The sequence below is a fragment of the Ovis aries genome, chromosome 14, assembly GCF_016772045.2.
Source record: "Ovis aries strain OAR_USU_Benz2616 breed Rambouillet chromosome 14, ARS-UI_Ramb_v3.0, whole genome shotgun sequence".
In the NCBI taxonomy this organism is placed as follows: domain Eukaryota; kingdom Metazoa; phylum Chordata; class Mammalia; order Artiodactyla; family Bovidae; genus Ovis; species Ovis aries.
In genome coordinates, this window is record NC_056067.1 from 45,321,057 (window position 1) to 45,344,142 (window position 23,086).

At 53.7% G+C, this 23,086-nt stretch overlaps 3 protein-coding genes and 1 non-coding gene across 15 annotated transcripts in view; all 4 read left to right on the plus strand.

The window, feature by feature from the left end:
• CD22 (CD22 molecule) lies at positions 1-13,952 on the plus strand. Of its 12 annotated transcripts, none has more exons than XM_027977448.2 (14): positions 1-46; positions 1,791-2,197; positions 2,862-3,242; positions 4,844-5,137; positions 6,750-7,010; positions 7,160-7,423; positions 8,530-8,784; positions 8,991-9,254; positions 9,336-9,599; positions 11,406-11,502; positions 11,658-11,733; positions 12,124-12,248; positions 12,611-12,695; positions 13,005-13,952. In XM_027977448.2, the coding sequence occupies exons 2-14, from the start codon at positions 1,909-1,911 to the stop codon at positions 13,134-13,136; spliced, it is 2,787 nt and encodes a 928-aa protein (XP_027833249.1). In that variant the 5' UTR covers positions 1-46; positions 1,791-1,908; the 3' UTR covers positions 13,137-13,952. The 12 variants fall into 12 exon arrangements, with proteins under 12 accessions (XP_027833249.1, XP_042087920.1, XP_042087921.1 ...); XM_042231986.1 differs by having other exon boundaries at positions 2,032-2,197; XM_042231987.2 differs by having other exon boundaries at positions 2,053-2,197.
• Positions 13,141-19,581, plus strand: FFAR1 (free fatty acid receptor 1). Its single transcript, XM_042231370.2, has one exon. It carries the CDS (start codon positions 18,314-18,316, stop codon positions 19,217-19,219), a length of 906 nt encoding a protein of 301 aa, XP_042087304.1. The 5' UTR covers positions 13,141-18,313; the 3' UTR covers positions 19,220-19,581.
• Positions 16,854-16,926, plus strand: TRNAG-CCC (transfer RNA glycine (anticodon CCC)). The gene has a single exon. It is a non-coding gene; the product is annotated as a tRNA-Gly (tRNA).
• FFAR3 (free fatty acid receptor 3) overlaps positions 19,510-23,086 on the plus strand; it is a 10,197-nt gene continuing 6,620 nt past the window's right edge. Inside the window, exon 1 of the mRNA XM_027977432.3 lies at positions 19,510-22,955. Coding sequence (XP_027833233.1) covers positions 22,844-22,955 — 112 coding nt within the window. The 5' untranslated portion in view covers positions 19,510-22,843. The remainder of the gene's footprint in view (positions 22,956-23,086) is intronic.

Below are 23,086 nucleotides of genomic sequence, written 5' to 3' on the forward strand. Positions count from 1 at the left end.
AGATGCTGCCAGGGTCCCCGAAGAGGGAAGACACATGAGGAAACAGGTAAAAACTATTTCGTTCTTTTTTGCATTAGACAAGCACACACGGAGCAGCCACTGAAAGCTGGCACAATTCGGGGGCTGGGAGCACAGTGGGGACTCTCTTCCCTTCTCCTGCCAGTAGACAACAGGTGGCAGTCCCCTGTCTTTGAGCATCTTTCTGGCAAGTCATCTGAGAGCAGGAGGGTGCCCTGCCCTCACGGAGTGCCCAGGAGGGGATAGTGGACCCAGGGAGGCCAGCTCCGAGGTCCTGTGAGGCTCTATGCAGGCTGGTGTTGAGCAGAGCACATGTCTGGAGCCTTTGCGCACAGGGCCGACTGTCCCCAGCCTCCCTGCACTGTCCCACCTCAGCAGCCTTCCAATCGCAGGCCTGGGGCCCACACTTTGTGCCCCAGAGACCGCCTGAAGCTCCATGGGGATAAGCATACAGCCCTGCTCTGAGAAGCGCCCCTCTCCCACAGGCCTGGTGTCCTCCAGCGGGTCCCCAATGAGGGTGTGACTGGTGGCTGCTGGCAGAGGGGTACTCTTGCCCAACCCCTGGAGGCTAGTCTTTGCCACGAGGAATGGACGCTGGCCCTGGCCACGGCCCTTGTGGAAACCCAAAGGGGGTCCAAAGTGCATCCCCTGGAATACTGAGCCTGGGACTAAAGCGTGTAAAATAGTTCCCCTGGCTAAAGAAGCTGGGGTCTTGTGCTGTACTCTAAGCTCCATGCTGGGAAATGCACAAGGCATATACAGCTGGTTAAAGGGCCTGAAAAGGTCTACGCTGAAGAATTCCATTTCACATTTTTTAATACAGCTTTTGACCTTAAAGACTTTTTTCTGTGTAATGTGATTAACACCTGCAGAGCTGTACGGTCCCTGCATGGAGTGTCTACCCCATCCATGCCTGGGGCCAGAGCAGCATGACTTCTGGGCCTGGGAACAAGACTCCTTGTTACTTTCAGCCGGCAGCCTAGCTTTCCCCATGCTGGTTGTGGACACCCAACAGTCCTTAGCCTAAGCCACACAACCGGAGGAGATAAACAGCCGGAGCGGCTGGGGGCAGGGGTGCTGATGTGTGGGAACTGTTAGCTGGGCAGGGAGGGGGTGGGAAGGAGACGAAGGTCTGGGCTGAGACAGGAGACACACTCTGTTGGCCTGTCCTGGTGACCTGCTCCCCCCCCAGGGACAGGCCTGAAGGGTGCAACCATGCAAATTGGGACTTAAATTTAACTCTATGTAAATGTAACTCTGTGTAAAAGTCTAGCGAGTTAGCTGTCCAGCTCATTGCGTGTGTGCACACACACACAGGCAGCGGTTGCACATGGGTGGCCCTTGGACCACCTCTAGCCCACAGACAGGTTTTGTTTGACCAGCATGGTGTTTATTTGTTTTGTTTTGTTTCAAAGCAAGACACGAAATTTTGGCTTCTTGCAGCTTTTAAAACAGTAGAAGATAGGGCAGTACTGGGCCCACATTCCCACCTGACTGGAACTGAGATAGGCATGGCCTTTACTCAAGGCCGGTGTCAATACCTGGTTGATTTGTTTTCTACAGAACCCAGGGTATGGGGCAGGGGGGCGGTGCTCTGAATGGTCCCTTGGACCACATTCTCCTGAGTCCTCTCAGATCCATCTAAATGCTCTCCTGGCATCATGCTTAATGACTGGCTTTAGAGTTGTTGTTGTTGTTGTTTTCCTGGTCTTTAAAATCAGAGTTTGGCCCTGTCTCTTTCCTATGTGAAACCCTTCCCTGGTTGCCCCAAGGTAAGCTCCAAGTCACCTAGGGCCTGACATTTGAGGTGCTCAGCAGTTTGGTGCCACTCAAAGCTTGAGAGCTAGCCAGCAAGTTTATAGAAGTTTGGATGGATGATGGATTGGATGGATGGATGGTTGGAAGCAAGGAAGAAGTGCTAGTCCTACGTGGTGTTGGGCTGATGGGAGAGGCATGGTGTATCCCGAAAAGGCCCATGAGCTTCTGGAATCCCCTATCCTGCTGTGCAACCAGTCACTGTCCTCCGGGGATCAGGGAAAAGGGGTTGGCATATGTGCGCAAGAAGAGCTGTCTGGAAGATGTCAGCGACCAGGTGGCTCAAAGACAAACTCTTCCTGGCCCAGGCTCCTGCCTAGACACAGCACCATGCATCTCCTTGGTCCCTCGCTCCTGCTTCTCGGTAAGGATGGCAGTCTCGGTGGGTCCTGGGGTCTGGGCTGATGGTGGAAGCCAGAGGAGGAGGAAAGACAGGGGAAGAGAAGAGTAAATGTGGGGCAGGGTGGGGACAGGCAGTGTGTGCGCGTGTGTGTGTATATATATATATGTATATATATAGATACATATATACATATCTGTGTGTGTGCTTGTGTTTGGGCTTCCAAGGTGGCGTTAGTGGTAAAGAACATGCTTGCCAAGGCAGGAGACATAAGAGTTGAGGGTTCGATCCCTGGGTTGGAAGATGCCCTGGAGGAGGGCACGACAACTCACTCCAGTATTCTTGCCTGGAGGATCCCCATAGACAGAGGAGCCTGGCAGGCTGTAGTCCATAGGGTCTCAAGGAGTCAGACACGACTGAAGCGACTTAGCACGCATGCACATGCATATCCAGGGGCTCTTCCCAACCTAGGGATTGAATCTGGGTCTCCTGCATCGCAGGCAGATTCTTTACCATCTGAGCCACCAGGGAAGCTCGTGTGTGTGTGTGTGTGTGTGTGTGTGCGTGTGTGTGTGTATACACACACCTCTCCCTCTCCCTCCCTGTCTCTTCAGGGGAAATTCTTTATTCCTTTGAAAGTTCTCAGTGTCCCTCACTAATGTTTTCTGTTCACTTTGGTGGGTTCCAGAATACTTGGCTTTCTCTGACTCAACCTGGAAGTTTAAGCATCCTGAGACCCTCTATGCCTGGGATGGAGCCTGCATCTGGATCCCTTGCACATACTATTGGCCAAAAGGTGGTGGACACACCCTAGATAACGTGACTGTGTACCACAATTTTACGTATGACAAGGAGGCCAAGCACTACAAGGGGACCATCCTCTATTATAAGAACCTGAAAGCCAAGGAGCCTACCCCCAGTCAGGAAAGGGTACAGTTCCTGGGAAACAACAGAAACAACTGTACCCTCCTCATCAATCCTGTCAAGGTCAATGACAGCGGCCCTCTGGGGCTGAGGATGACATCAGGGCTTGACAAATGGATGGAGCCTCTAGCCCTCAACATTTCTGGTAAGGCCCTGAGGATGGGTCCCTTTGTCTCAGCAAGGAGGAAGGTGGGGAAACTTCCGACTCCTGGGAACGATCACAAACTGTGCTGCCTGCAGAGGCCAGACGAGGATGCCAGAGAGACCAGGGTGGCACAAGGACCCCGTGGTGCCCATGGCAAACTGGAGTGTGGGCCTTCACCCCTCCTTGAGCAGACTGCCTGCCACTCAGCTCCTGTACATTCTAGAATCTGGCTTCTGGGTTGCCTGATTTTTCCAGAAAACATGGAGATCTGAATTTTCAAGGGAAACCTGCCAATGTGTTAATGTGAGGGATTAATTCTAACTAGCCCTATGCAGCTACCTGACACACGGATAGGGTGTGAACAAAACACAGGTGTGGGGCCCCTACCCCAGGCGGCATGCTCATTCTGTTCCATAGCCTGTGGATTTGGTGGGTGGTTCCATGCAGCCTTATGTTTGGGGTGAGAGATGCCACAATATGAGGATGGCCCAGCCCTGGGGACAGCGGAGACTGGCTGCCCAACAGGCCTCTCCACTGAAGGAGAGTCACCGCTGAGAAGGCAAACACCAGGGCGTGTGACTGAAGCAAGCATAGACTGTAAGACACAGTTCCTAAGGAGGATCAGCTTTCACAAGCCCTTTCAGAGGGTATTGCGGCTGAGCAGAGAAAGGCGGGCCCAGAGGCAGAGGTGGACGGAGTGGCCGGGGATTCCTGATGGGTTACTTGGGGCAGGGTGTCTAAAGTGGGTCCGTCTCTCAGGCTTCCAGCGTGGTCCCTGCTCTTTTTGTTTTTCTTTTTTTAAAAACAGTTTTATTGAGATAAGTCTAATACAACTCACCTACTGAAAGTGTTCAGTTCAGTATTTGTTAGTGTGTTTACAGACATGTTCAACCATTACCACAGTCAACTCTAGAACATTTACATCAGCACAGAAAGAACTGCAGCGCCTCCACCTGCCACTCCTGTGACGGCTAATCTGTGTGTAGATACAGCTGGGGCTTCCCTGGTGGCTCAGACAGTAAAGCGTATGCCTGTAATGCGGGAGACCCGGGTTCAATCCCTGGGTCGGGAAGATTCCCTGGAGAAGGAAATGGCAACCCACTCCAGTATTCTTGCCTGGAGAATTCCATGGATTGAGGAGCCTGGTGGGCTACGGTCCACGGGGTCGCAAAGAGTCGGACACGACTGAGCGACTTCACTTCACAATGGCTGGGCTACAGTAGCCTGGAATATGATTGAACATTGTTTTGGATTTTCTATGAAGATGTTTTTAGATAAGATTAATATTTATTTTATTTATTATTTAAAATTTATTTGTTTAATTGGAGGATAATTACTTTATAATACTGTGATGGTTTTTGCCATACATCAGTATGAATCAGTCACAGGTATACAGGTGTCCCCTCCATCCTGAACCCCGCTTTCACCTGCCTCCCCACCCTATCCACCCAGGTCGTATAAAGAGCATTACTGTGGGTGCCCTGCTTCACACACCAAACACACACTGGTTATCTATTTTACGCATGGCTGTGTATATGTTTCAGCGCTACTCTCTCAAATCACCCACCCTCTCCTCCCACTGAGTCCCTGCTCTTTTGCAGAGAGGGCTCCTCAACCCCACATAGAGCTCCGTCAGGAAATCTACGAGGACCAGGAAGTCACTGTCACCTGCTCGCTGAATTTCGCCTGCCATGATTACCAGATCCATTTGCAGTGGTCCCTGGAGGGGTCTGTGACCACCAATACCATCCTCTCCCCTGATATGGTCGCCACCCAGAGCCGCCTCAGTTTCCAGCCCAAGTGGAGTCATGATGGCAAGAACCTGACCTGCCAGCTCTGGGACCCCATGAAACAGCGGGTACTCTCAGAGAAAACGGTGTTGCTGGAAGTGAAGCGTGAGTCTCCCCGACGCTCCTGTGGGAGGGACGAGGGTCCTGTCATCTCTTCACCCCCTCAGAGGGGCATGGGTAGCTCAGAGAAGGAAGCGTGATGGGTCTGTGGGCACTCGCAGATGGGAATGGCCCAGGCAGAGCTTCAGCACCCGCTGTGTCCTTCCCATCATCAGCGCTGGTGTTTCAGGGCACAGATTCATGTTAGCGTCTGCTTCCCAGGTGGCACTCGTGGTAAAGCAAGAGACATAAGAGATGCAGGTTTGATCCCTGGGTCAGGAAGATCTCCTGCGGGAGGGCATGACAATCCACTCCAGAATTCTTACTTGGAGAATCCCCCTGGACAGAGGAGCCTGACAGGCTACAGTCCATGGGGTCACAAAGAGTTGTACACGACTAAAGCTACTGAGCATGCACGCCAAACAGAATAAAATAATTTACTCGATCCTCAAGCCATGACATGATTTGGGGATCACCTGGCTAAGGGGTTTTTGTTCCCTTGGGGGGATGGGATGAAGAATTTTTTCTCATCATTATTGGAGCCTCATTCATTCATTCAATAAATATTTATTGTGAACCTACTCGGCGCTAAGCTGTATTATGGCTGCCAGGCATAGAGCAGTAAGCAAAGTTCTTGCCTACGTGGCACTAGCATTGCAGTGGGGGATAGGAGAGCAAATAGATAATCAGGGGAATACAGGACATAATTTTAGGTGGTGCTAAGTGTAGTTAAGAAAAAATAGGGACTTCCTTGGTGATCCAGTGGTTAAGACTCTGCCTTGCAATGCAGAGGGCACAGGTTCAGTTTCTAGTCAAGGAGCTAAGATCCCACGTGCTGGAGAGCAACTAAACTCATGCGCCAAAACTAGAAAGCCCATGCTCCACAACTAGAGTTTGTGTGTTGCAACGGAAGGTCCCACATGATGCAACAGTGACCCTGTCCTGCAGCTAAGTCCCAACTCAGCCAAATAAATAGATATTTTAAAAGAGAGAAGATAAAAGGAAATCAGGGCTAGGACAGAGAGAGTGAGGGGTGGAGGCTTAACTCAAGCTGAGACTCAGTGAAGGGAGGGACTGAGGCGGGCACACAGTATCTCTGTGAGAAGAGCAACCCGGGGAGAGGGAAGAACAAGTCCAAGACCTTGAGGTAGGAACCTGGCATGTCTGCATCAGAGCAAGGGGCCCTTGACCTTGGCACTATGTCCAAGGGGCCCAATGGTAGGAAAGGAAGGCCGAGAGGGATTGGGACGCTAGATCTCAGGGGCTGCAGGGAGGGCTTTGGGTTTTTCTCTAAGTGTAGAATCCAGCGAACGGCTTCAAGCAGGGGAGTGGCAAGCTCTGATGGACCCTCCTGGGAATGCAGCTGGCTGCTGGCAGAGACCAGAGCTTCAGGGACTGGGCTTAGGGGGAGCAGAGAGATGAGTCGGGAGGCTGTGACAGTCCCCTGGTGCTTGGACCAGCCCACCTTTGTTGACAAGGGCAACAAGGAGTGGCTCCAGACTCTCACCCCACTCTATGTAGGCTGCTACTTTATCAGAATTAAAGGGCTGCAACTTCTCAGCACTTAACACCCTCGGAAAATTCCCTACCCCTTCTGCACTGTCCTCTGCTCCTCCAGACGCACCAAAGTTGGAGATCCAGGTCAGCCCCGAAGAAGCCACCGTCACAGAGGGAGAGTCTGTGACCATGAGGTGCCAGGTCACCAGCAACCCGCCGCACTGGAGTGTGTCCTGGTTCAAGGACGGGACTCAACTGGAGGAGCAGGGGACAACACTCACTCTGCCCGAAGTGACCAGGATGATGAGCGGGCAGTACACGTGCCAGGCCTCCAATGATGTGGGCCTAAGACAGTCAGATGCGGTGGATCTCCAGGTGCACTGTGAGCCTCCCGGGAGCTGCAAAAGGGGCAGGCTGGGAGTCAGCAGGGGTGCCACCCAGGCCTTCAGGAGGGGACCCACCCAGGCCCTCAGGAGGGGACCCATAGAGGCCTCTGCTCACCCCACCCCCCTCCTCGGCCCCTTCTTCCAGATGCTCCAGAACCTTCCAGGGTTCAGCTCTCCCCCTCGTCAATTAAAGAAGGAGTTACAGTAGAGCTGGCTTGTATATCAGCCGCCAATCCTCCTCCAGTGAATTACACCTGGTATTTCAATGAGCAAGAACTGCCTGGAAAGAATGGCAGGACCTTCCAGATCCCTCAAGTCCTCATCAAGCATGCTGGGAAGTACTCCTGCTTGGCAGAAAATAGTCTCGGGCCTGGATCTGTTGGCCAGGAAGCTGACTTGGACGTCCAGTGTGAGTAGTCGCAGAGGAAATAGAAGAGTCCGAGAAGGGACAGCAAGCAGAAACCAGGGGCTTCCGACAGATTAGCTCCTGGGAGGCGGGTGTTGTGCTATAGTTCACAGTCATGCCCTCAGCAACAAAGCAGGGCCTGGCTCGTGGGAGGTGCTCAGTAGATGTTTATTGACTGAATGAATGGCAAGCTGCCAGGGTCCCATGAGGGACACAGAGACTTGGCACCACTATGCAGCGACTGAGTCCCTGGAGGGGTCCGAAGTTTTTGAGAACCGGGGCAAAATGTCTTGTTACCTCTCTGTCATCTGGCCCTGTTTAGCACCAGTGAGTCTTGTTACTGAGCAGAGCCCGGGACAAAGAGAGTCCCTATATCTGATCCTTGGACCCTGGGGTGTCACGTTAGTGTTGGTGTTAATCGCTCAGTCGTGCCCGACTCTTTGTGACCCCATGAACAACTGCAGCCCACCAGGCTCCACTGCAGTCCACCAGGCTCCACTGTACATGAGATTTTCCAGGCCAAGGATACTGGAGTGGGTTGCCATTTCCTTCAAATACGCTGGATACCCAAATCCTGGAATCTAGACAACGGATATGGTTTACATTAGTGGCAGCAATGTGTTTACCACTTGCCATGGGGCTCTAATGGCCTCCTCTCACTCCGTCTTCACAATGGTTCCACAAGGTTAGCTACTCACAGGACCCCATTTGACAGATGAGTAAACTGAGGTCTGCAGCCTCCAAGTGGCAGGATCCAGCAGTCTGGCTCCAGAGCTATGCTTTTTCTCATTTGAATGAACGCCCTTGCTATATGACCAAGCCTTGACAGCCCCCAGACCCATGCAGAGATCCGCAAACAGCAGCCCCTCCTTGCTCAGCACCATACGTACATACTCTGCCCAGAGCTGTTCTCTTAACCACTGCAACATCCTATCTCAAACCACTATCAGGCCAAATGGCCAGGGCAAGCGGGAAGCACAAGCCTTCCCTCAGCTAACTGACACACTGTGTCAATGCAGGGCATGGGGAGAGCAGAGAGGAAGCTGGAAGGAATACTGATATTAGAGGTAGCTATCTTTTCTTCATCCATCTCTCTGGTTTTCTCCCAGATCCCCCCAAGGGGGTCACCACGGTGATTCAAAGCCCCACACCAATTCGAGAAGGAGACAGTGTGACCCTGTCCTGCACCTTCAATTCCAGTAACCCCACAGTTACTCGATATAACTGGAACAGTCCAGGCTCCCAGGACCAGACATCACAGAAGCTGACGATTCGAAAAGTCGCCTGGGACGCACAGCCAGTCAAATGCGAAGCCTGTAACCAGTGGTGTTCGTGGTCTCCCTCCGTCAACCTGAACGTCCTCTGTGAGTGCCCCAGGCCCGCGGGAGCTGGGGGGTGGCCCAGCCTGGATAACGGGGTTCTAAGAGTGAGGAGCCCGCAGCCTGGACCACAGTCCTCACAGAGAACTGAGGGATGAGAGTCAGGCCTCGGAGCCAAGGGGAGAGGGAGTCTTGGGGACAGGAGGAGGGCAAGGGATCTCAGAGGTCAGCCTGAGGCACTTGCTTTCCAGATGCCCCCAAGGACGTCAGCATCCAGATCAGCCCTCATACAGAGATTCGATCTGGGAAGCGGATCCTCCTCCAGTGTGAGTTCTCAAGTAGCCGTCCCGCGGACATCCATGTCTTCTGGAAGAAAGATGGAAGCCTTCTTCTGAAGGCAGGGAAGACACTTACCTTTGACCCCATCTCTCCAGAAGATTCGGGAACCTACCACTGCTTGGTCAACAACTCCATAGGACAGACCTCATCTGAGGCCCGCGAGCTCCGAGTGATGTGTGAGTGGCTGGAGCTGGAGGCAGATGGCAGAGATGGGCAGAGGACCAGTGACCTGAATCCTGACTTTGCTCATCCTGCAGATGCTCCCAGAAGGCTGCGTGTGTCCATCAGCCCAAAAGATGGCGTGGTGGAGGGGAAGACGGCAGTCCTGACCTGCGAGAGCGACGCCAACCCTCCCACCTCCCACTACAACTGGTTTGATGGGAATAACCAAGACCTCCACCATTACGGCCAGACGCTGAGGTTGGAGCCGGTGAAGCTGCAGCACGCAGGCAGCTACTGGTGCCGGGGGACCAACCATCTGGGCCAGAGCCAGTCGCCCCCGACCACCCTCACTGTCTACTGTAAGGCCCCCTGCTTCTTCTCTGGCCCTGGCCACTCCTGGGGCTTCCTCCTCGGCTGTGCTGCTGTGTGTTCAGATCACATCCCTGATCCTGCCCTGTGCACCCTCCCTCTCCTGCAGGGGGCGGGCGGGGGTGTGGGGAACCCTGCGCTCAGAGGCCCCTGCTCCACACACAGCTCTTCCACCTTCCTTCTCCTGCTCAGTCTCTCCAGACTCAAGGAGGACTCCCTCTCTGCCTGCCTCCCTCCTTCCAGACACCCTGAGCGCCTCTTGGCTCCCTCTCTCTGCCTCTCCCTCTTTGTCTAACACTTGAAAGGCTGCTTGTTTCTATCTTTTGATTTTTTTTTTAGCAGTGTTTTTTTCCTTTAAGACAATGTAAGTACATGGTAAAAAGAAAAAAAAAAAAACGAAAGAAAAGAAACAGCATGGAAGGGTAAACAGTGGAAGGACAGTCACTTCTTTCTTGCTCCCTGAGAACTCTGCCTCCTCTCCTCCCTCAAGGCTTTTGCTGTTGGCTGGGTATGTCTCCTTGAAGAAATATTCTGTTCATGCACAATAGGCCTCTAGAGACCTGGGTCCATACACCCTTCTTTGTTACTTAGACTTTGGAAGAGCTCACACATTGCCTTGAATTTTCCTTTCTTCACGTAATGGGGGCTTCCCTAGTGGCTTAGATGGTAAAGAATCTGCCTACAGTGCTGAAGACCAGGGTTTGATCCCTGGGTCGGGAAGACCCCCGGGGAGAAGGGAATGGCAACCCACTCCAGTACTTCTGCCTGGAGAATTCCATGGACAGAGGAGCCTGGTAGGCTACAGTCTGTGGGGTTGCAAAAAGTCGGACACGACTGAGCGGCTAACACTTTCACTTTCCATGTAATAAAGGCACTTGGAGATTGTTCTAGATTTGTGCATAAACAGGTGTCTGAAGAGTCTGGAAACATAGGGGGGAATATTTACTTATTGTGTTTTTCTCAGATTAGTGACTGAAGCCAGGACTTTAAACGTAGAGGACCATCACCATGTAAAGCTGGTGCTAAAGGGAGCCAACCTCACTGTGTCATTCGGAAAAGTAACTTAATACCACGTTCCCTAGGCCTCCCCTCCACAGACACCCTGAGACCTGCCTCCTTTCCTCAGGGTGCAATGTTGCTAAACTATGTGCCCAGTGCCCTCCTCAAGGCTGGGCACAGTCTCCTGCTCCGGGCACACCCACAAGGACAATGGTAGGCTAGGTTCCTGCCTGGACTTGCTGGGTTGAAGGACAAGTGATTTTAAGTAAAGCCAAGTGGCCCTTGGGGCCTCCCAGGTGGCACTAGTGGTAAAGAACCCACCTGCCAATGCAGGTCAGGAAGATCCCCTGGAGGAGGGCATGGCAACCCACTCCAGTATTCTTGCCTAGAGAATCGCATGGACAGAGGAGCCTGGAGGGCTACAGTCCATGGGGTCGCAAAGAGTCGGACACAACTGAAGCGACTTAGCACACACTCATACTCAAGAGGCCTTCTGATGAGACAGTACCATTTATGAGGGTTGGGTGCTCTTCGTGTGCCTGAGTCTGTCACAAAGCAGGCGCTTCTCTTGAAAACCGATTGCACTTCCCTCCTAATGAGATAGATGTCCAGAGGGCAGGGCTGGCTTCTCCCTCTTATTCTGAGTCACATGCCTGGGGCACGGAGGAGTTTTGCAGGCCAGAAGGACAGTGGCCTCTCAGAGAGAAGCCGAGGATACCTCCCAGGCAAAGAGTGGAGCAGGCCTGCTCCCCAGCTGAGGCTGTGTCGTCAGCTGACGTGCCTCCCTTCTCCATCAGACAGTGCTGCCACCATCAGCCGGCGTGCGGCCTTGGGAGTGGGGTTCTGCCTGGCCATCTTCCTTCTGGCCATCTGGGGAGTCAAGCTTCAGCGGAAGTGAGTGCCTCCTACCACCTGACTCCTTTGCTTTGCCTCCCCCATCCCAGGGAGTGGGTCCCTGGTCACGCAGCCTTGCAGCCCCCAGCGTGCTGGGTCCTCAGGGCGCTCTCCCCAGGCCCTTCGTCCTCCCTGATCACGTCTTTATTTCTCAGTTGGAAGAGGATTCAGAGACAGCAGGGCCTTCAGGAAAGTTCCAGTGGACAGAGCTTCTTTGTGAGGAATATAAAGGTAGGAGGGCAGAAAGAGGGAATGCAGGGCAGGTCTTGAAGTCAAGAAAGAAGCGAAGTGGAAAATCAACTATGTGTCAATTAACAAATAAAAAAGAACTTTCCTGGCGGTCCAGTGGTTAAGACTTCGCCTTCCAATGCAGGGCATGTTGGGTTCCATCCTTGGTCAGGTAGCTAGGATTCCACGTGCCACAGAACCAACAAACCGAAACAGAAGACAAAAGCAATATTGTAACAAATTCAATAAAGGCTTTAAAAAAATGGTCCACATCAAAAAAAAATCTTTAAAAAGAAATGCAATGGACATGGGTGATAGAGTACTGTGGGGGTGGGTGGGGGAGTTAGGATGGGGAGAGGAGTGATAAGAGCTGAAATTTTGTCTTTCTCTCAGGCTAGAAGGACCCCCCAAGCCGAACGCCCCCACTCCCTGGGGTGCTACAACCCGGTGATGGAAGATACAGTCAGCTATGCTACCTTGAGCTTTCCTCTTGGCGAGACTGACACGCAGAGACTTAGGTACCAGGGGGTGACACCCGTGCCCTGGGAGGGACATGGGGGTAGGGCTCCTGTCCTGCCTTCCTCTTTGCTTCATCTTCTCATTCCAGCTCTGTAACGACCCCCTGGAGAATGAATGGGCTAGGGAACTGGATCTATGCCTTCAAGCAAGGGCCAGTCTCCCTCACCAAGGTTGAGGCTTCACAAAATAGACACACATATGTTCACTCGGTGGACACCTGAGCTCCTGCTATGAACCCTGGGCATCACACACAGGGGGCTGAGAGGCTGGGGGTGCTCTTAGGGGCTGGGGGAATTGGAAAAAGGAGCAAATTGCATGCAAAAGTCTTCACCTGTGGTTATCTATCTGCCTTCCCTCTCAGAGACGCAGGGAGTTCAGAGATGCGGGAAATTCCCCCAAGCAGGGACGACAGGGTCACCTATGCTGTGGTGCAGAACAGTCAAGCGGTAAGAGGGCAGGGCTGTGGGAGGCGGGGGGAGGGGGAACCTGGCCTCGTCCCTGTGTCCCAGATGGGAAGGACCCGGTGGGCTCCGTGGTGGCAGAGGCTGGGCAGGGGGAGGGCTGCCCAGGCCCTGGCATGGTCAGAGCCTGGGCAGGCGCCTCCCAGTTAGAGAGGTCAACTGCATCCAGTTTCCAGACAAGAGGGCTTCGTCCTGGGCCCTTGGGACCCTGGGGTGGGGGTAGGGGGAGCCAGGAGGGAAGGGACAGTGGGAGTGGACAGTGGGAAGCTGCTCACCACACTGTGGCTTCCTCAGGCCGACTATGAGAACGTGACTCCGGAGGTCCTAGACGATGAGGGCATTCATTACTCGGAGCTGGTCCATTTTGGGAATGGGAAGCGGGCCCTGGCCCAGGAAGGAGTGGAATACGTGACCCTCAAGCACTGATGGGCCAAAACCTTCTCAGCCCCTGCTGCTCTGCTGGGGCGTTATACCCATGCACACACGCATGCAAGGTTGCTGCAGCCCAGCTGGTGCAGAGAACTTTGTACGTGGCCCAGACACAGTCTCCCTTCTTAGCACTGGTAACCTGCCAAAGGGTTCATTCCTGGTCCTTTCCTCTCAGCGGCTCATCTACATACCTACCCTGAACTGCACAAATCTTCCCCCTGGCCCTCCCCAGCCATCGGTCACCACCTGTGTGTGTGTGGTCTGTTAGTCGCTCAGTCATGTCCAGCTGTGACCCCATGGACAGTAGCCTGCCAGGCTCCTCTGTCCATGGGATTCTCCGGGCAACAGTACTGGAGTGGGTTGCCATGCCCTTCTCCAGGGGATCTTCCCAAACCAGGGATTGAATCCGGGTCTGCTGCATTGCAGGCCAAACCTTTACCATCTGAGCCACCATCTGCCCCCTCCCAAACCCCATCCCCTAGATGGCTGTGTCCCCGCTGGGATCAGCTGGTCATTATTTTTATTTCTCTCTCATCCCATTCCTTTGACAAGCGACCCCTGCTCTGATAACTTCACTCACTAATATAATGCCTAATTTTTGCCTCCGGGACAAAGCCCAGGAAATGAGGAACATAAACGAGGTAGAGAGAGGCACTGCCCTGGGCCAGTTCCTCCTCTAGGAGGCATTCCACAGAGAGGATTATGCTGCTGTGGCCCCTGTCCTTGGAGGTCTCGGGGTCTGAGATGTACACCGATGTGGATACGCATGTAACAGACACAGAGCTGCACAATAAACCTGACTCAGATATGGCATCAAGCAGCCAGTGAGTGATTTCCAGTCTGCAGAGTGCGAGTGGGGACAGGGAGGTGGGGCAGGCATCCTGGGGCTTGGGAAGAAGGGAAAGGTCATGACCAAACCACCAGACTGGAGAGCCCATCTCCTGGTTGCCGAGAGTCCACTGGCATCACAAGACAGAGTCTGGGTCTCGACTCTTCCACTTGACCAGCCAAGTGAGCTTGGGCAGAGTTCACCGGCTTCTCTAAGCCTCAGTTTCTTCATCTGTTAAAAAGAAGATGCAGGTGGTTCGAGATAGGAAATGAGTCTTATGTCATATTATAAGAAGGCTAACACAGCAGCCAAAAGTCCCTAAGAATCAAATTTCTATCTGATTTGCATCTCTTGAAGACTGTGAAAAGGGGAAGCCAACTCATTGCTCACAGCACTTCTCAAAAAGTGCCCCTGCTGAGTTCTTTCGCAACCCACAGCTGCATGGCTTTTCGAAGACCTGGAGGGACCTCTCACCCTTTCTACCTTCGTTTACCCCCACTCGTTTTCTAGTACGTTTCCTGGCTGACTTGCCCTCTGCTTCTCCATCTGTTCTCTCTCTACCGGTTCCACTTCTCCCAAGGGGCCAAAGCCCATTCTCCTTCGGGGCAGGAAGGCATGGTTCATCAATCATCAAGGTGTCCAGCAAATTCCTGGCCTGTGATGGGTGTTCTGAAGACATCACTTTCCTTTCCTGCCCCCAACATTCCCCACTGTCCAACACCAGGTGCTCTCTGCAAGGTTGTCCTTGGGATACCCGAGGAGTGGGGCGCTGATTTCCCCGTCGAACTTTTTATCCCTAGTTTGACTTCTTCCCCTTTTTTCTTTCTTTTTTGGGCACACCATGTGGCTTGGGGCATCTCAGTTCTGGGGCCCTCACAGTGAAAGTGCTGAGTCTTAACCACTGGATTTCCAGGGAACTTCCGGTTAACCTCTTGTGAGCACCATATGCTTTTTTAGAGAAGGCTTTGAGGACTGTTGAAATGAGAGGAGAAGGGCTTGGGAACCAGAATCACTGAACCCATTCAACCATTTATCACAGAACCAGTTATTGGGATACCAAAAAAAAGATAGAGCATGGTCCTAACTTAGGAGTCTCTGGTCTAGCTGCCCAGAGGGTTTTAGACGCCCAAGGGGCTGGAGGCAGCCTGAGGAGGCCTGGCACGGGGTTCCCTGGCAACCAGCTGGTGACTTCCATCCTGTCCCCATGCCTGGCTGCTGATATCAACCTACTTCATGACCAATTGCCCAGGAGATGTAGCTGTCATGAGGCCCCACTGAGATGTGCTCAGCAGAGACTGGGCAGCCCTGTGGCAGGAACACACGCAGCCCCGCATCCAGCCCCAGACCTCACCATCCTCCCGGAGCCCAGACAATAGACCATTCATCTGACTCAGTGAGTCCCTGCTGTGTATGCAACAAGCAGTGGACAGACCAGACAGCTAGCTTCGCCCTCACTGGCCAACATTCTAGCAGTTAGTCGCTAAGCCGTGTCTGACTCTTTGGGGACCCCATGAACTATAGCTCGCCAGGCTCCTCTGTCCATGGGATTCTCCAGGCAAGAATACTGGAGTGGGTTGCCATTTCCTTCTCCAGGAGGTCTTCCTGACCCAGGGATGGAACCTGCATCTCCTGCATTGGCAGGAAGATTCTTTACCACTGAGCCACCAGGGAAGCCGTACATTTTAGCAGAGGAGTTGGCAAATCTGATGTCGCAGAGTTTCAGGTGCTCAGAATAAACAACACACAATGACAGCAGAAGGGCTGGAGCAGAGGCAGAGCCCACAGGATGCAGGGACCAAGGGCTTCTCTGTGATGCTTGGCAGACACCTGAACTGCAAGGTGGGAGAGCCAGCGGAGAAGAGCTTGAAAACCCGCTGTCTCCCTTGGCACCCAGCTTTGTTCATCTCCCAAACACGCATCACAACAGGTAAAATGGCACTTTCCTCGAGGTTTTTCCCCAGCCCTGTCCATTTCTGAGTGTTTCCAAAAGACAAAACCCTAAACAGCAGGTAGTGAGTTCTTCTGTATCCCAGGGGAGGTGCTGGATGACATATGCAGGACTTGGAAGGGAGGTGATGGAGAACCTGAGATTCAAAGGGAGATATGACCATTTCTTTGGAGGGAGCTGTGGATCCGCTGGGAATCTCATGCTGCCCGCACTTGAAGCCTGATGGGCAGCACTTCCAGGGAGCCACTCGGAGAAGCTTATTCAGGGTGACGTGGAATTCGGGGAGGACATAGTGGCGTGGTGACCAACACACACGCCCAAGAAAGCTGAAGTCCAGAGAGGCCGTATTGTCAGTCTCACGCAGGAGAGAGACAGATGGATAGACAGACACCTGTTTAGTCAGAGACAGAGAGACAGGACCGCAGAGACAGCCTGGGGCCATTTAAATCTCACTTAGGGAGGATGGGGCTTCCCAGGTGGCTCAGTGGGTTAAAGAGCCCATCTATAACACAGGAGATGCAGTGAGATGCGAGTCCGACCCCCGGGTCAGGAAGTTCCCCGTTCCAGTGTTCTTGCCTGGAGAATCCCATAGACAGAGGAGCCTGGCAGGCTACAGTCCATGGGGTTGTGAAGAGTTGGACACGACTGAAATGACTAAGCAGGCATATAGGGAGGATGACACCAACAGGGAGGTGAACGACCGAGTTCCCAGAGGCTGAGACGAAAGGTAAGCAGCCAAATGGAGGCACGTGCCACCCAGCATCCCTACAAGTGCCCCCAGGAGGGGTCCCCTCTGCCATCAGTGCAGCTCAGAGAGGGGCAGGGCAGACCACCGGCCAGTACTTCGGTGCCATCCATCTCAACTGTGCCTGTTCCTGGTCTCTCCTCCTCCTATGCCTGCTGACATGGGGAGGGTCAGTAACCACTGTCGGGGGATTCCCTGGTGGTCCAGTGGCTAAGACTCCGTGCTCCCAATGCAGGGGACCCAGGTTCAAACCCTGGTCAGGGAACTTGATCCCACATGCTGCAACTAAAATCCAGCACAGCCAAATAAATGTAGAAAAAATAAATATAAATATGAAAAAACCCAGCCACAGTCATCAGGCCAGAGGGGAGAGGAGAAGGAGGACGGGGGAGCCCAAGGCCTGTTATCAGGTACGCGGAGAGCGGAAGCTCCAGCTAGGCATGGTGATCTCATGACCCCACATTGCCCCACCTACTGCGTGCCAAGTGGAGGTACTATGGTGACCAGAAGGACTGTTTTAGTCTCTGAGAGTGAGCCTGGCCCTGCCCACGAGCCCGTCCAAGAGTAGAGAAGACTTAGCCCCCAGGGCAGGTTCAAACAGACTGTTGGGGGTGGGGCGGAATAAAACTGGGTGCTGGTTGTACCCCACCCACCCTGCTCTTTAAAGGTGCTGGCCAGGCATGCCTCCCTCCACCCAACGAAAGCCCACACCTCAAACCTCTCCCCTTCCTGTGTTCGCATCACCCTGGACCCTCATCTCCTTCAGAGATGGTCCATTAGCTGCTCATCCAGGCTGTGAGTGCTTCAGGCTAATGGCCCTGCCACCCCGCCCTTCCCTCCCTTCCGGCTCACTGCCCATCCTGGCCGCCCTCCCTCGGGGGACTCCTGAGCCTCAGACATCTGGCAGCACCAGGAGGTGAGTCCCTCTTTCTGTGGCTTCTCTCCCCATAAAAATGATTCCCCAGATCCCTGCAAGAATGATTGTCCAGAAGCCCAGATGCCCCCGCTCAGGGGGAACCCCTGAAGTCAGCTAAAGTCATTCCCCTACACCGAGGGGACTTGGCTTACCCCTGGACTCTCCTCAGGTGACCCTCTTCTCCTGCCCCTGGCCACAGTCTTCACCTTCCCCATACCCTGACTTCTCCTTCCCTCAACTGGGAGTTGCCACCTGACCCACACTGCCTGCTAGGGGGCGCAGGGCCCTCTCTTTCCAGGGAATTGGGAAAGGGGCATGAACACAGGAGTCTAGATTCCTCTCTTGAGAAAAACATCCTCTCGGGCTTAACTCTGGTTCTGAACTCTCTCCACCCTTTGTTTTCCCAGAGGCTCAGGAATCAGGAGGTCTTGCCTCTCCTGGGACCTGCTCACCTGTGTTCCATCTCCCCCCTGTTACCAGCGATCGCTCGCTCCATTTTAAGGGGGCACGTGGTGGAGAGAAAGCGGAGGGCTGACAGCGAGTGGTCCCTGCTCAAATCCAGGCTAGACTGCTAAAGAGCTGCCACCTCCCTCTATGGGGCATCCATCTCTCTACCAGTCTCACTAGATGGCGTCTAGTGCCCTGAGCGGTGCTGAGACCAGTCTGTGACTCCAGGAGCCCCCATTCCCTGGTCCCGGGAGATCTGAGATCAGGGAGTGGGGCAACAAGGGGTCCCATGGACCTGCCCCCGCAGCTCTCCTTTGCTCTCTATGTGGCTGCCTTCGTGCTGGGCTTTCCACTCAACACCCTGGCCATCGCGGGCGCCGTGTCCCACGCCCGGCTGCGCCTCACCCCCAGCCTGGTCTATGCCCTCCACCTGGGCTGCTCTGATCTCCTGCTGGCAACATCTCTGCCCCTGAAGGCGGTGGAGGCCCTGGCTGGGGGCGCCTGGCCCCTGCCGGCCCCGCTCTGTCCTGCCTTTGCCGTGGTCCACTTCGCTCCGCTCTATGCGGGCGGGGGCTTCCTGGCCGCCCTGAGTGTTGGCCGCTACCTCGGAGCTGCCTTCCCCTTGGGCTACCAAGCTGCCCGGAGGCCGCTCTACTCCTGGGGTGTGTGTGTGGCCATATGGGCCATCGTCCTCTGTCACCTGGGGCTGGTCTTTGGGCTGGAGGCCCCAGGGGGCTGGCTGGACAATTCCACCAGCTCCCTGGGCATCAGCACGCCAGTCAATGGCTCTCCGATCTGCCTGGAGGCCTGGGACCCGGCATCGGCGGGCCCTGCTCGCTTCAGCATCTCGCTTCTGCTCTTCTTTCTGCCACTGGTCATCACGGCCTTCTGCTACGTGGGCTGCCTCCGGGCACTGGCCCGCTCGGGCCTGAGCCACAGACGGAAGCTAAAGGCGGCCTGGGTGGCCGGGGGGGCCCTGCTCACGCTGCTGCTCTGCTTAGGACCCTACAATGCCTCCAACGTGGCTGGCTTCCTGCACCCCAATATCGGAGGCCAGTGGCGGCAGCTTGGGCTTATCACAGGTGCTTGGAGCGTGGTGCTCAACCCTTTGGTGACCGGCTACTTGGGAGGGCGCCCTGGCCGGGGGACAGTCTGTGTGGCAAAAACAAAAACAGGGGCAACCCAGAAACAGTAGCTGCTGCTGGGGGAAAAGGGGCAGGGAGCAGGAGAGCCTGGCTGCTTCTCCAGGCTCCTGGCGAGGGCCACTTTCAAGGAACGGCGGGGCGGCCTCACCTGGGAGCATCCCTGGAGCCATTTGTGGGGAGAACTGAGCCTAGAAGAGAGTATTGCAGTCAGAGAGAAGGATGGAGGCCTGGAGCCGGATGGCAAGAGGAAGGTAAGCTGCCCTGGGCACACAGGACTTCCCACCTCCCCTGTCTCTCGTCTCCTCGAATCCTGACTGCCTCGACTGCCAGCGTGCCATGTGGAGGAGGAGGACGTTTGCTTCTAAGCCAGAGGCACTGCCACTCTGATGGTGCCCTTGGGGAGATGTTACTCCAAAATCATTTCCTAGGAATGTACATTTAAATTTCTCAAGAAGAAGCAGGAGGCAAGACCATGACACTGTGATGCCCTCTAGGGTTCACAAGGGGGCAGCATTAGAACTGTGAACAGGAAGCTGGTAGGCAACAGATGCTTGGGCAAGGAGAAGGGAAAATACTAGCAGCACCGGAAATAGTCGCAAACAAATATACGTGACAGTCACCATGTCAAGAGTTTTGCAAGCGTTGTCTCATTTCATCCTCCCACAGTCCTTTGATTTAGCCGTGCAGCTGCTGTACAGATGAGCAGGCAGCTCACTGCACAAGGGAGTCAGGCAGAGGGGCAAACGCCGACTGAGTTCTAGACTGCGCTTTGCTCACCAAGCCATGAGCCTGGTGTGGGGCTGCTCCCACCCAGGAGAAGGAGTGACTTACTCTAATTTGAACAAAGACACTACCCACTTTGTCGGGCAGTGCACGCTCCCTGGTGCAGGGCTGTGCTCCGCAGGGAGTGCCTTTTCCTAATTTGCACTAAGGCGCTGCAGGAGTTTGCTCTGGTCCTGGAACCAGGTATGATCATCATCTTCATTTCTTGGGATTAAGAAATTTGCCCAAGGCCTTACAGCAATGGAGCGGTGGACATAAAAAGTGATGTTTTGAGGAGGACCCCAAAAGGTCAGGGTGCATCTGGAAAACTTAGGGGTATCGGGGTATGCCTCTTTTTGTGGTCCCTTTTGTGAAGGTGAGTGGTAACACCCTGAACCCAAGAGAGAGTGGGCAGAGGACAGGGGCAGAGAGACACACACGCATGGGCGTCTGCTCTGAGACGAGGTGTAGGGAGCAGACTTATTCCTCTAATGATGACAAAGATGTGAACACATAGAAGCAAAAAAACTGGTAGCTACGTGCCTGACTTGCACTTGTGGTTTACACAAGTTATCTTTTCATGCTTAAATGTCTACAAGGGGGAACTTCCCTAATGGTCCAGAGGTTAAGACTCTGTGCTTTCACTACAAGGGGAATGCATTGGATTCCCTGGTCAGGGAACTAAGATCTTGTATGCTGCATTGTGTGGCCAAGAAAAACAAATGCCTACAAGGGCAAGAATTCTTGTTTCATTTGCTGATATAACCCCAGCAATTAGAAGAGAGCCAAGCACATAGTAGGCTTGCAGTAAAAATTTGCTGAGTGAGTGAATGCTTGTAACAGCCCTCCAAAGACAGTTTTATTACCCCTGTTTATAAAGATGGAGGGCTTTCCTGGTGGCTCAGTGGTAAAGAGTCTGCATGCCAATTCAGGAGACGCAGGTAATCCCTGGGTCGGGAAAACCCCATGGAGTAGGCAATGGCAGCCCACTCCAGTACTCTTGCCTGGACAACCCCATGGACAGAGCATCCTGGTGGGCTACAGTCCATGAGGTTGCAAAGAGTTCAACATGACTTAGCGACTAAACAACAGCAATAGCAAACAAATATGGAAACAGGCCAGAGAAGTGAAGTCACTGGTCAGAGGCTCCACTGAAGCCAGAGACAAGTTTGCTCTCTGTGCAGTGGGGACACCAGAGAATCTTGGTCAAAGCCTGAACTCCAGCACAGGTGACCCTCCCATAAAGTGACAACTACGCTCCCTCCCACTGCACCAGAGGACGTGCTGCTGCTGGGCCACCTCTTCCGGTTACTGGTACCTCTTCCACTTAGGGGAGATTTCAGCTCCTCCCCGCAGCCCCGCAGAGCCCGCCCCCAGCATCCTCTGGTTATCCTCTCCCTTTGTGCCGTGAACCTGCTACCAGTGGCCCCGGAAGGCCCACCTGTGTACCCCCATTCCCTGTGCTTGCACTGTTTCCTCTGGGGGCTCTTGGCCTCTGTATTATTTGTGTCTTTATTATTGTCCCCCTCCTCAGTCCCTCTCAAGGACATCCCCTCCCACCAAATGTAAGCCCCACAACAGCAAAAACTTTGTTTGGTTCTCTGCCCGGTTTCTAACAGCTTATTTGAGATAAAATTTACATATCATAAAATGCACCCATTTTAAGTGTACCATCCTGTGATTTTTAGTACATTTACCAAGGGGTGCAACTATCACTATCAAGCAATCTAGGACATTTTTTGATAAAAATGGAATAACTCTCATGCTCACTTACAGTTAACCCACTTCCACTCTCAGTCCCCAGGCAACCAGTCATCTACTTTCTGTCTCTACAGATCTGCCTACTCTGGGCATTTCATAAAAATGGAAACCTACATGGTCTTCTATGTCTGGCTTGTCTCACCCAGCACAACGTTTTTAGGGGCATCCACGCTACAGCATGCCCGGGTAGTTCCCTCCTTTTTGTTGCCAAATAGTATTCCACTGTCTGGCTATGCCACATGGTTTATCCACTCACTAGCTGATGGACACCAGGTAATGTTTCCACTTTTTGGTTATTATGACTAATATTCTTATGAACATTTATGAGCAAGTCTCTGTGGATATATGCTTTCATTTCTCTTAAGTCAATAGTTAGTGTCAGTCACTCAGCTGTGTCCGACTATTGGCGACCCCATGCACTGTGGCCCACCAGGCTCCTCTGTCCATGGGGATTCTCCAGGCAAGAATACTGGAGGGGGCTGCCATTCCCTTCTCCAGGGGATCTTCCCCACTCAGGGATCAAACCTGCATCTCCTGCTTGGCAGGCAGATTCTTCACCACTGAGCCACCAGGGAAGCCCCTGCTATGCATTATGTGGCCCCTAAAAGGTACTTGTTTCCACCATCGCCGCCAACATTAATATTACTATCAGCCCAGAGACAAGCCCACTGCAGGAAGTGGGGTGAGGGCAACTGACATCTGTTCAGTGCTCACCACACTTAACTTAGCCTTTGACAGGTTATTAACTAACACTTTACACAATAAGCCTATGACACTGATGATCCTGTTCTATATGGATGAGAAAGCAGAGGCACAGAGGGCTTAAGTCACTGGCCCCAAATCATGAAGCTAGCAAGTGACAGGGCTAGCATTGAACCCCAGCCTGGATCCAGAGCCCAGGCTCTGAATGGCTGTGTCACACTTCCTGCCCTTACAAGGCAAACTGGAGGAGTGCCATTCTAGAGGAGCAGATAAAATTCAAGTGGAGGGTCAGGGAGAAGACAAAGCCTGCACATCCCCTGCGAGGCCGCGGAGGAGCAAGGCGTGCAGGCAGTCGTGGAATTTGTTCCTCATTTTGCATACTGGCCCGGCGGCGCTGCTAACGGAGCTAAAGGCATCTTTTGTGCCGTTGCTCTCCAGCGAGTGACGTCATGGGCACTGCCAGGTTTTTATCACTTCTGCCAGATAATAGCTCACCGGACTTGATCTGGAGGAGCCGGCAAGGTGTTGAGCGGCAGAGCCCTCGGGGTCTCAAAGCAGCAGGTGAGCACGGGGTCCTTAGGGGCTCTGTGGAGGGCACCTTGGCGCTCAGGGAGAGGGAACAGGAGACAGGAGGCGACCAGGAAGAGAGGGACAGGGAAGGGGCAGGAGCCCGGGTGTGACCAGGAAGAGAG